Source organism: Apteryx mantelli, chromosome 2, assembly GCF_036417845.1.
Source record: "Apteryx mantelli isolate bAptMan1 chromosome 2, bAptMan1.hap1, whole genome shotgun sequence".
NCBI lineage: Eukaryota > Metazoa > Chordata > Aves > Apterygiformes > Apterygidae > Apteryx > Apteryx mantelli.
The window spans coordinates 133055142-133068619 of record NC_089979.1 but is presented as its reverse complement, the minus strand read 5'-3'; the positions used below and the strand labels follow the sequence as shown (position 1 = coordinate 133068619).

The 13478-nt window shown below is 37.8% G+C and overlaps 1 protein-coding gene across 1 annotated transcript in view; it reads right to left on the bottom strand.

Moving 5' to 3' along the window:
* The window catches only part of OSBPL3 (oxysterol binding protein like 3), a 72649-nt gene that overhangs the window by 33152 nt on the left and 26019 nt on the right, over positions 1-13478 (bottom strand). The window contains exons 3-7 of the mRNA XM_013941366.2: positions 5870-5986; positions 5633-5686; positions 5260-5373; positions 4187-4357; positions 344-470 (exon numbers count right to left, since the gene is read on the bottom strand). Coding sequence (XP_013796820.1) covers positions 344-470; positions 4187-4357; positions 5260-5373; positions 5633-5686; positions 5870-5986 — 583 coding nt within the window. The remainder of the gene's footprint in view (positions 1-343; positions 471-4186; positions 4358-5259; positions 5374-5632; positions 5687-5869; positions 5987-13478) is intronic.

The window sequence follows — 13478 nt, the reverse complement described above, 5'->3', positions numbered from 1 at the left end:
AAATGAAAATATAAAGAAAATGAAAATATTCAGGTTCCTTTAACAGGTCCCCAAAACTGATGTACCCACATCCAAAATTACTAATCCTTTCAGAAACAAGTGACTAGCCAATTAATAAACAACCACCCCCTTCTTACCTCCAATTTCAGAGAAAACTAACTGTAATGACTACTTATGCTGTGCTACTGTCATTATCAGGAACAATCAGGGGATTCATTCAGTTTTCAATCTTAATTAAAAAAAAAACAAAAACAGGAAGCAATCTCAGAAGTCACATCATTATTAAGTTGCGATGATGTAAAACCACATTAGGGCATTTTCAACTTCCTTCAAATATCATTACCCCTTGAGCATTTTTCTATGTCTTCAGAAGACTGTAGCCAAGACGGAATCCGGGACTCATTACTTGAATAGGAAAATGACAGGCTACCTCCAGCTGACAGCGAATTCTGTTTGGTCAAGCTGCCTGCCTGTTCCAAAGGAGAACAAATGGATTTTTAACACACAATATTTTATTGTTGCAAGAACACGTTCTGACAACCAACAGTTGAGGTCCATAATCATTGACAAGGACGGAATGCATTAACAACATAGGAAAAAAAAAGCATAAGAACTAGATTAGGCGTACAATCATTGAGCATAATGTTGGGATATCATATTGTATTAAGAAAGCTGACTACCAGCAGTAGAAAAACAGATACTAAAGGAAGCACAAAATTTGCTGAAAATTAGATTTTGAGGAATGGCAAAAGTCTGCATCAGTTAAGTCAATTTAACACAATTGTAGTACCAGACCTGGCACAGGACCAAGGGAGGACATTCTGTTCTTTCTCCACTCTCCCCAAAGAAGCCCCAGAAGATAACTTAAATATAACATGCACATATTTGTTGGAACTATTTTTTTCAATGAAGAAAGCAAGATCTACTAGATGTTTTCTGAAATTTTACTCAGGGTCATGCGCCTTTAACACAGATTTTGCTTGATAGTCCTTAATACATATGTGAACATACATCTCATCTGAGTAAAAAACCCCACCATTTTGCAGCCTCCCAGTAGCAAATTACAAACTCTTATCTTGTCTTCAGCAGTGGCCACTATCAGATGCTTCAGAAGATACTGGAAAGTCTCCATAAGAGCTAAATAAGCAGCACAATTAAGCAGTTTCCAATGGGAAAAAAAATTTCTATGCATGCAATACTATTATCAGTTGATAGTGGCTTAGAATGCTGCTGTCTTTTCTAGTGTAACCACAACTACTAGTCATCCAAATGCCTAATTATTTTTTAGGCCTTACAAAACCTTTTGTCTTTAGTAACATCTATATCAGGAAGTTGTACAAGATAATTACATATTTTGTCAGCATCTTATTTAAAATCAGTTTTAAACATGTTGTTTCATTTGAAGTGCCATTACATGATATCTTTGCTCTAGGGCTATGAGAAAAGCTGACTAGGTTATTTAGCTCCTCTCTAAAGCATATATATTTTACATACTTTGTTACCTCTTGGCTCACCTTATATCAAAATCTGAGGTAGTACTAGTTTTAAAGCTATTCATAGGAAATTTCCTCTATATCTCAGTAACAGTTGCAGTTGTCTCAGTTAGCTTTTTTAAACTTACAATATAATGACCCATTTTGAGTTGTAGGGTAAAATAAATTGTACTGTCCTGGTGACTTCATTCAGTATTATGATCCCAATTTATATAGTCAGTATCAAATAGCAGTAAGCATCAATAAGCACACATTTTCATATTAATCTATGTAGTTTAGCTATTTCATTACTACTTAAAGGTAACTGTGTGAGCTTTAGTCATCTATATATACACACAAAGGGTCATCTATACTATAATAGTCATCTATACACAAATAATAATCCCAGCACCTTTCCAAACATAAGTAAGCTAAATTTATACAAGTTTTGTGAGCAAATCCCAGATTGTCTCTTCAAAACCTATTGCATATAACCAAACTCTTTTCCAGAATTCATATAAATTAGGGGCAAGAGCAGGAAGGAAGAAGGAAAAAGGCATTGCCAAGGAACAGGGAATGGATCGAGTTTGTACAGCTCCACTTAGCATACTTTTGATTTTGGTCAGTATGGCTAAGATTTAGAATACAAGTATTCTATGTAAACATATACAGACACATACAACCCCTCCCCCCAGACATGCAAACTGATTAGGTGTTTCTAAAAGCAAATATAATGCAAATATAATTTGATATATTTTTTTCAAAATAACCTAATTACTGGATTGATATCAACTAGCATTAGCCTAGGGTTGGTGTAAATTGGCAAACCTCCATTAACTTCAATAAAGCTAAGGTGATAAACTGTAGCTTAAGAACTACCCCTTTCTATTTTTCACATGAAAATAAGTAGGGCTTCTTTGCAGTGCAAATGTAGATTAATAAATTAAAAGTGAATTAAAGTCTTTTATGGCAAAGAAGAAATGGTTACCTTTCCTAACAGTAAGCACAGATTTTAGATATGTTGGTCACATGGACTTTATTTGGATAGCACAGGCATACTGATGCCATGGGGTTTGCTATGATCCGCTTTTGCCCTCAGTATTCTTCCTCCACAGCCTAACCGTCTTGTGGGAGAAAAGGACAAAGCTGTCCCAGGAGGTTTTTCCAGTTCTTTGCAGATGCAGCATCAGATGAGGAGGCTGTCAGAGCCGCAGAGATGCCACGGGCAGCAGCTTTTTGCAGAGGAGTGTGTCCCTGCAGAGTGAGTTACTGTTCTTTCAGCTGCCAGCTCACACAGATGCTCTCCTTGCCAGCCGCTAGCAAAAAGCTGTCCAGCCTCATGCTTGTGTCTGGGAAAGCTCTTCCTCAGTTACAGGATAGTCCTTCCAAGGTGGCAAAACCCCTCCAGTGTCCTGTAGACACACACTAAGCACCATGGAGCTAACTGACAGACTTTAGAAATAAGGACATTGTTCAAATTAACACAATCGTCCCAAGAACCAAACAATAAATTCTATTGCAATACAGATTTAGTTTTGTACAGCTAACAACATGTTCTTTTGAAGTTGGGGATACACGCTTAAGTAAGAGAGATGCTGACTGATCTCTAGTAGTCTCTCAGGGTAAAAAGGAGACATGCAAGCGCTCCAGATGCCTTTCCTTACAGTTTTGTTATTGTCAGCATTAGGGCATGTAGTGTGAAGCTTGGTGTTTCCCAAGGCAAAAAGGACATTTGGGAGTAAGAATAATGGATTGGTTTACATAGCGTTCCTAAACAGCCCCCTAAAACCCTCTACAGGGAGAATCCTCAGCAAAAGCCTAAAACCCTTTTATGCAGAAGTATTATGCTGTTTCCACAAGTAAATGTTGATAAACATGTTACTGACAGCTCAGAAGAAATCCCATCAATCCAGGGAGGTGACAGTAGGAGGAAAATTCTTGAGCTGTGGGTGTGGCATGAAACAAGCCTGCTCAGAACATGCACCAATACAGCTAAGGGAATGAAAACCTTAGCGAGGTGACGAATAAAGCACCTATTGCTACATCAGCCAGCCAGTGTGCAGACTGTTGGGGGTATGGAGATTGTGTCCAGGTGAAAGTAGCAGTCATGGCTTTTAGCCGAAAAGGAGTGCATGGCTGACTGGATCCACCCAGACCACATATCCACCCACAGCACAATCTTTGCATTCGTTTGAACGATGCTTCCACCTCAGTTAAAAATATAAATGGTAGTCACAGATGATGGCTCTAGAATAATCCTAACATACTCCTCAGCTAAGCGCAGTCCAATGTATTAATGTAAACAGTGAGAAGTCTTACCAGCCAGACGATAAACGGAAAAAAGCTAAAGAAAAAACTCTAGCTGAATGTTCTTCTGTGCCCCACACTAACACTCACCAGCACATATGATGTACACAGACAATGATGTAAGCCTCAAATTTTATAATGTTGTCTTATTGTTTTAATTAAGTAAATTATATTTTCATGACTACTTTTAAAACTGGATATTAAGTTAGAGTCCTCATAATTTTTAGCAGCATCACACACAAAACTACCTGGGAGCAAATCTATAAATAATACCATTTTGCTCTTGACATTTTAGATCATAACTTAAATCCAGCTGCAAACTTCCATTATGTTCTTTACTTAATAAACACAAGTTAGGCTAATTTAATCCCTGATGAAAGCTCATTATCTATAAATCAAACCATTACCTTTCTACTTGGAGCAGAATCACACACGCCAGGGACAGAGTCCACAGTAGAAGACACAGGGAAGAAAAGATTACTGACATCATGGGGAAACATGGAGATTTCGTTCTGACGATACATTCTGTGATGACGAAGTTTTGCTACCCACTCATCAAACAATTCCTGAGATTTCACCTACACAAAGTTTCAAGTTTTAGAACATTTACATTCAAAACTGTTAACAATAAAAAAACCCTAAAGTACTTTCTGCCTATTAGGCAGCTAGCCTGGCCAACTTTTATGGGTAAGACATCAATTAAGTTTTTCTAATGATGCTCCTACTAAAGGGCATTCTATATGAGCTTGAACACAACAGAAAATTAGTCACAGGATAAATTCAAGAGAAGGAAATCTCAATTACTGTAGTCATGACTTTCATGCAGAACACAGTACTTAGCAACTTCCAGAATGGAAGAAATGGTATAACAAAAATATTTAATTTATTATTTCATAGTTGCCATTTTTTTAAGATTTAGCAAAGTTTAACCAAGCATTAATGGAATTTTGATTTTGGTGAGAAAATCATCACATCATCAACTGCTAATCAAACCAATTTATTACACAAGAAAGGACAGACGAGTCTACACCTTTGACTGTACAGAAAACTCTGCAGATAAGATGAGCAGCATGATACCACTACTAAAAGTAAAAGCAGGCGTGCAATAAGGGCATAACCTTTGCTGAAAAAAAAATACTGAAAGAAAAAAAGCTGCTCAACATGAGGCATCTTCCAAGTTTCTATTCACAGAATAATTTTGTAACAGAGTCACTGACTATGGGACAGTACAATAAGGCCTCTCAAGTTATAAAGTGTAAAACTAGTCTGCTGTGGCAAAAAACTAAGTTATCAGTGTAATTAACAGACCTCCTACTATTAAAAAAAAAAAAGAAAAAAAAGGAGAGCACACGCACAGGCGAGAGCAAGTGAAAGCGCACATGAAAGTGAGAGAAGTTGCAAACTCCTTTATACACACTTAATGTTGTTATTATACTTCCACAATTTTGGGAGCAAGGTTAAAACGATCTTGAAGACCTACCTTCAGATGGTATATCTGCTCTTCTGTATCCAAATCTATACATTTTGTTGATTTCTTTACAGACATCACAGAAAGTCCAACATCAATACAGCCATGAAGCTTCCCTCTTTCTATCTGCAAAAAAATAAAACAAAATAAAGCAAAACCCCAAAAGAAAACAAAAAATAGCATTCATAGTAAAACCACTATGATTACTGGAGCAAAAAAACAGACATTAACTGCTAGAGCCATCATTCCCCCCGCCCCCTTCAACCTTGTATTTAGAACTGTTGAAACTTTGTTTCTACTTCCCAACAATATGGAAATAGTAATACTTGAGATAAAAATACTGTATTTACCTTATAATGGCCTTAGAGGGTTTAGGACTACTTACATCAGCTTTGCATTTAGAATATTTCAAAATCCCTCTGTCCAAAAAGAAGTATCTCTGTAAGCAGGAAAACAGAGTCTTTAAAAAAAATTTCAAAAAAAGAAAGCACCAGGAAACAACTTACATATTTTCTTAAGAGAACACATTCTTTACTCTTAAATAATCTTTTTGCAATGGCAACATACCATGCAAGTCACATCCACATGGCATCAGGCTTTCAAAGACACATTTCTTTCCTACCTTGTGCCAGCCTTTCAAAGGCCATTTCCTCTTTTTCAGCAAGCAGCCTTCCTGCTTCTGTGGTTCTTGGGTACAATTCATTGCTCCCCGGAGTCCTTCCACAATTTCCCAGCTGTCCTGCTTAAACAGAAAATCCAAACCTAGATCTTATTTCTTCCAAAGAACAGACTTGTTAGGAGAGATTCAAGAAGAGGAAGGCTGTACGTAAAAGAAAACAAAAGGATGTTGAAATCTAACCTTAGAGCCTTCTTTATTCTTTGTTACTTATCTCCCAAGAGACCTGATTCTCTTTTAGATTGAGAGAGACAATATAAACCAAGCAAAATGCTATTTTTCCGGCACCGTTTCTCATTGAATGTACATGCTTACCAGAATTTTATATATAAATATCTCTCTCTCTACTTACATATACGCACAGTGCATAGTCACAGGCTAGCCACAGTTTAGCATAAAAAGCTTTCTGCTGTCATGGGCAGAAACAGCCTACACTAAAAGGACACATTTTGTAGGTTATGAGGTAGAAGTAAAAGACTCTGAAAATGAAGACCTTTTCTATTTTCTTTTGCCTGTAGTCAGCAACTCAAGGTTTTGCATTTTGCTGTGAGCTGTTGTCTCCCTAAAGCAAAAGAATAATACAAAAAAAAATACAAATAAAGGAAAAAGCCAGAGAAGCAATGCAAATACTATGAGGAACACTATGTAAAGGCAGAGAATGAAGAATAAAAACCACTCTGCATCATCTAAATCTTTAATCTAAAGATGATCTCTTTTCTGATATGAAAAACTCTTAAATGAAAGACTCTGCAGCAACATACAATAGAGAAGAGAATAAACTTGATGGTATTTTTTTCGTGTCCTCAGCATGACAGCTAAGTGGAGCCTGCTAGCTGCAGTTTCACAGCTATTCAAGTACAAAGCCAGCTATAAGCCACAACAATTATGGACTTTTTTTGGCACAGCATTCCAGTCCACCATCTTGAAAACAAAACAAACAAACAAACAAGTTCCACCATCTCTTTTGCCATAAATGGAAATATTAGGCCACTAAATGTGTGTGGTTTGGGATTTTTTTTCCCCCTCTCATTTAAGATTATTTATTAACCCTTATATTAATCACAAACATTGAGACTGTTAAGATGATATTCCAAGATGCTGATTTCTGTCATCAAATATGGTATAATGTTATAAAACTAATAATTTTACAAATTCCTATAAAACTAAGTAGTATGCAACAGATCATTCTGCACTTTGCTCTGAAGTTTTTCACTGCAGTGAAATCCCATCACTATATCACTGCCTGGGAAGTCAGTGGTCCATCCTCCTGCCAGAGCACCTGTCTCCTGCCCAGCATCCTCCAACACGGCTCTCAGGAAACTTGCAGCCAGCAGCCCTGGCAAAAATACCCACAACCCCACAGGCATGAAAAGGAAAAGGCATTTCTCCACATCCAGACCTACCAACGTGCCAATCCAGCTCCCAAAACAGGGTGCAGTGACAGTCACAGGTATTTATCTTTCAACAGTTTGATTCTCTTCCCTTTACTACTGGGAAAAATCTGTTATATAACCTCAGCTCATTTTGCAACATTAGTGCAGTGCCAAAACATCTTTTAGGCTAGTGGGGGGGGAAAAAAAAACAACCTCATTTTATTCTCACCAGGTCACATTTTCATGCAGTAACTAGATGCTTCCTGGCCAAGAACAGTAATTTATAGCCTGCAAAATGGAAACACTACTTGTAGTGCAGTTACAAATGACAGGTTGACAGCAGTTGCTGTTTGGGGCAAGAAATCAATTTTATAATTCACACTGAGCTGAACTGACTGCTGCAAAAGGGTCCATGTGTAGAAAAAATTTCTGCTCCTCAGGAAGCATGTTCTACTATGTGAGCCAATATAAAAACTAAGCTTGTCATTGACTGATTTCAAATCAGCAGCTTGGAAAAAGGTAAATATTTTTAAAAAGTGAGAAAGCTGAAGGATTTCATTAAGAACTAATGAGAGTACCTACAAGTTTAAAAAGAACGGTGTGTTCCTGTATGGTTTTTTTCCCCTTCTTGAAATTGGCCAGAAAAGCTTAAAAGTTCTTTTGCCCGATGCTGTCAAGAGAAGCTTACCAGGCAGGCAGTTTCCATTGCCTTAGCTAAAAGGTGTTAAACTGCAGTCCCCAAACACATAGTTTTTCCACTGAAAATTAATCTGATAGCAGTCAAGACTACTGAACAGTAGATCCTTTTTAATATTCTAGCATTAAGCCTTATGAAGCAAGTTTCTTGAACACTGGATCCAATTCTCATAGACTTTTGCTAAGCTTAAGAACAATATATGGTTGACAGAGATCAACTTGTGGGAGAAAAGCAGAACTCTGAGCACAGTTAAAAAGAACTCTGAGCACAGAATGCAGATTCACCTTTCTATAAGGACAAGCTTAGGAAGAAATGGGCTTCTGAAGTGAGACAGATTCACGCTACATTGAGGTGAGAAAAACGGAAGCAGCTGAGAGATGGCTCAACTAGCTACATTCACCTGGAATATACCTGGTTCAGGTAAAAAGTTCAGGTAAAACTTCTAAATACAGAGCACATCCTAGTCTGCATCACACACAAAACTGTCTGGGTCTCTCCTGCATTCCAGGTGCAAGACATCTCCTACAAGCTCCTGTAGGAGAGCCACATTTCTCACTGTTCCTCTAGTCCCCAAGGAGCCAAGACAGTGGGTTTGTTTTTGTTTGTTTTTTTTTTGTTTTTGTTTTTGCTAATAACAGTTTTTTAATAAGAGTGAAAACAGGAGGAAGAGCTGAAGCAGAAGCACTGCTTCCCACTAAGTGGGTCCCAGCAGAGACTGAAGGAGCCTCTTATGGTATAGTTACATGCCATGCTCACAGCACTAAATGTGATCCTGCCAAATCTCAGATGAGAAGCAGTCTCCTACTCACATTTCTGCCTTGTTGTCTGGGAGCCTCATGCTTCTTCAATTGCAAACTTTAGTTAGAGGAAGTTTTAGAGCCAGCTGAATTAGATCCTTTTAGAAGCACAAGGACAAATTAGCCTCCAAGTTACCCAAGGAATGACAGGGAACAGTAGAGAGAATTAACAGTTTGGGGGAATTGTTAGATAACAATAAGACGCAGCCCTGCAACAAGAGCAGGCACTTATTTGGTCCTGCATCACATTCATCTAGCCAGAAGAGTCAAGTCTTTCCTATCTGAACCCTCGAATTCCCATAGTTCTCAAAACACTGGTGCTGTGACTGTTTTTGGATCCATTTTGCTCTTGACCCAAACCTTGTAAGATCGTGATCAATACTTTGTTTTTCATTAAACAAGGTATCAGATCTCTCTTTCAAAAGAAGTTTTAGTTGCTATTGCTGGGACCAGCTGCAAAGGAACAGAAAACTGCTCACTCTCTAAAATTAAGGCAAATGACTCAGGCTGGTTGGTTATCATCTGTTCTCATCTGTCTGAAATAGCAGAGGAGCAAATGGAAATACAAGATTTCCTGAAAGCTGCTGGAAGCATTTAGATTATGCTCCATTTTGCTGATTCTTATCCCACAGCAAGGAACTGAAAAAATACCCCACATCATAGAGATTAAAAAAAAAAAAAAAAAGCCACAGCTGAAAGGCATTAATAATACTGGTGTAGGCCTGATGTCCAAGATAGTACAGTCTAAAGGTTATGACACTTCAAAAGATTTTATAATGTAATGGGCCAATATCTGCACGAAATGATCACCATGTTTGCTGCCTGAGACAGGAATTTCCATCCAGGCCCAGGGAGGGATATATTATAGTTACTTCTCTCCGATCCAGAGGTCCTCATTTCAGGTCAGCACTGGAAATTTGTATTGTAGCTGCTACTTGGGTTATATCTGTTCTGTGGCTGGGGAAAAAAAAACAAAAAAACAAAAAAAACACACACACTTTTTTCTTCAGAGATAAGTCTGTCATTAGATAACTTTGGTTATTTTCTTTATTTAACAAACTAAAAGCATCTTGATTTTCTGCAATATTCTGTACCATACAACTTCAAGGCCATAAATTATTTCAGGAGAAGGAATGAAGTAATGAGTCTGAATGGCTCTCAGACTGATGCTTGCTCTTGTAGCTCCTTGAACAGAACAGCTGAGAGCGCCAGACTTTCTTCCAGTGTAAAATGCAGTCAGTTGTACCGTATATTTTAAAGTGCCAAAAATAGAAAGCTGCTTTGTGGAGGATAAGGGTTTGCATCAGCTGCAACTAAAGAATTTATTACAGTTCATAAAATTGGCAGAAGTGATTTAATTTTCTTTTTTAGAACATGAGATTTTTTTAAGCAGTTCTCCTGTCATAAAGCTTTTCCCTACTCTATTTAAAAAGTTGGTTAACATATTAGACTTTAAAAATTACTACCATAATGTATCTTTTTTTAATCATAGGGCAATTTAAAGAAGATCAACAACAGCTTTCCTTCCTCACAAAAAAAGTTAGAACTGTGACTCTGTGGAAGACACCCCTTTATGTGACTGAAAAAGACAGGGGAGAAAATAGCACAGGGGTGGATGTGGCAGTAGCCTCCTCGCTGTAATGGGGCTTTAAGGTGAAGGTGAACTTAGTGGAAAAGGATTAACTGTCAGTGTCTTCAGGTCACACTGCAAATATGTTGCACCTGGCAAAAAAAGGACACTAAGATTAGCAAAGGAAGAAACAGGGGTCTCAGAGTCCTGCAGCACTGCTTAAATCAAGTCTTCCGTGTGATGGTGGACCAACTTGTGCATCACAGGACTCTACTTATGCTCCTCAGCATTTTCACATGTTGCTCTGTGGGGAGCAATAACCAAATTTTAGCAGACATTGGAAGCCCAGAGATACCTGATACCACCATGATTCCCTACCCCAATCTCAAGTTAGTACTTGCTCCTGGGTGCCAGTGCATACCTGCAATGGAGTCCCTGCTTCGGAAAACAGGGAGGCTCACAACTAATTACCTCACTGATTTTGCAAAAAATCTAGCATGGTTCCTTTACTCCCAAGCTTTTCAGAGTTTCTTTCCACTTAATCAGATTAAAAGAACTGCCTTGTCAGATAAGCAGCACAGTCCTTTTGGCAAAACAGGAAGAAGCACCCAGGCAGATCTGTTGTTATCTAGCAAGCAAAGAGCAGTCTGGTTCTGAAGGTGCCTGAGAGAGGCACAAATGTTTGCAGGAAGAGTAAGAAGTCTTCTGTAGAACTGGAAGACAAAGGAAAGAATATTATGCTTCACCTTCCACTCAGCAGAGCATACAGAAAAATTATTTACTTTCAGGACACTGCTAATAAAACATTGGTGTTAAATTGTATTCTTTTCTTCCATGTCTTGCAAATCAAAATTCTGCTAGAGCCAAGTCGTGCATATGGTACTTTTTTGGTTTGAATTAGGGTATTCTTACTGTTTTGTTTGTTTTTGAAGTTTTACAGAACTTTACATGGTTGGTTTTCTCTTAATAGAGACCTAAAGTGTTGTCATTTAAACAAACATGCAGATGAAAAAGTCAAATTAACCCTCAGACAGATATCACTCATCCACAGTCTTGTCAGCCCTGAGCAGGTGGGTATTAGTATGGGTAGACTGTGAAGCTCCAACTTACCAGTCCAAGAGGCTGAGCACAAAAGCAGCATTTAATGATATAAACAATACTACACAATCAAATGTAACAAAAAATCTTCTGGGGGAAAGGGAGGCTGAGAAAGATCTTGATTTCCTTGTTGCCTAGAGCAAAAATTCAAACCTTAAACTAGTAAAACGAGGGTACACTTAACAAGACACAGACCTTTATAACTTGCAAGACTAGAAGCCTTCTGGGAGCAGAAGGGGAAGAGAACTGTTCTTCACCCAAAGGATTGCTGTGTCCAGGCTGGTAAGTCAGCCTTGTGGAGTATTGCCTGTGTTAATCCTAAAGGTCTATCTTTCCATATGCAGCAAAGATGACTATTTATCAAAACGTTCACTGAAACATGCTACCAACACAAACTACAATTAACAAAGAAATTTTAAAAACATAAGGGAAAAAATAATCAGCACAAGTTTTTTTTCAAGTAAATATCCAGACAGTGTGTATTGTACAGGATATTTAAATCTTTGTTTGCCCCAGTAAAACAGTTTGTTCTGCAAACTGCATGACAACTTCAGTGTGAAAAATCAGTCATGTGTGAAACACCAAAAGCATCAGGGAATTAAGGAAGCAACAGCAATAGCACAGCCATGCATATAAACACTGACAATTCTGGGGAAAAAAAATTCATGATTTAGAATTAATTGGGGTTTTTATTTTTCCTTTCTAGATTTAGCTGGATTGAAGGAAGACCTCTTGATCACTTCAGCAAGGGCTAGACGCAAAGAAAGTTATACTGTAAGTATCTAATCTAGGAAGTTACTACATTTGGTAAAGGAAGGAGTGGAGAAGGTATTGAAGAATTCCCTACAAATATTAGAAGTCCTCATTAAGAAAAAAACAAAAAAGAAAAAAACAAATGTAAGCGGAGCCTTAAGAAGCACATGTAACTTCTGAAAAATGTGTTTCTAAATTCTCTGCTTGCTTTACATTGGTCAGAGCTTTTAGCATTACTTAGTGATCTTTTCACAGCATACAAGCAGCAACGTGAACTCCCCCAACTTCTGCGGGCTTGGTTCTGTCATTAACAGAAGACATGGACAAGTCATTGAACTGATGTGCCTCAGGTTCCCTACATGCAGAAGTGTACTATTACTTACTTGGTGCTGCAATGACCAGTCATGAAAAGAAGAGAAATATTGAAATATTAATTCACAGTGGAGACACCTAACACCCTGCTCCATATTATCATGAGGAAACAAAAACTATGTTGCCTTCAGTATACACTGGGAAACAACCCACTTTACACCTCCATTTAACTTGATCTGATAGGTGTATGAGGTAACTTACCATCTGCCTGACTATAATAAATGAACACGGATGTACCAAAATTACAAATAAAACAGTAAGTTGCATCTTTCACCTCTGTCAGCTATACCTTGCATTTTTGTACAGGCTATCAAAGGCTACAATTCCAGAAAGAGACAAGGTGATATTAAACCTTACTAAGTTATTCCCTTCCTCCAAAGAAAGGGTGTGAGAACTTTTGTTCCTTTGGATAAGAAACAGGACTGGCTAACAATACAATTCCTGGACAAGGAAGCTGAGCTATTCAATAGATTCGGTAGTTACATGGAAATGAGTGGACTTTTTGCAGAAATTCCCTCTGCATAAGTATAAGTGCTTTTACTGGCTACATAACATCCTAGTGGATTTAGTCATGCTCATATAAATTTTATTATTAAAATACTATATAACATCATTTGATTGACATTAACTGTTGGAACAGACAACACTAATGTTTTAAATTATGCTTTTTTTTTGCGGTTATCTCATACTGAGGATATGAGAAAAATAATACTGCAAGAAACCAAAAGAGTACCCTGAAAGCAAGGATTTCGTTGCTCAGTGTACTAGAAACGCATAACATTTCTTACAATCACAGCACTTTAAAAGGTAGAAATTATTCAGAAATTTGTCTGCCTTTCCAATTGTGTGTGCAGGGACAAAAGGCCCAGAAAAGCAGGTGCTATTTCAAAACACA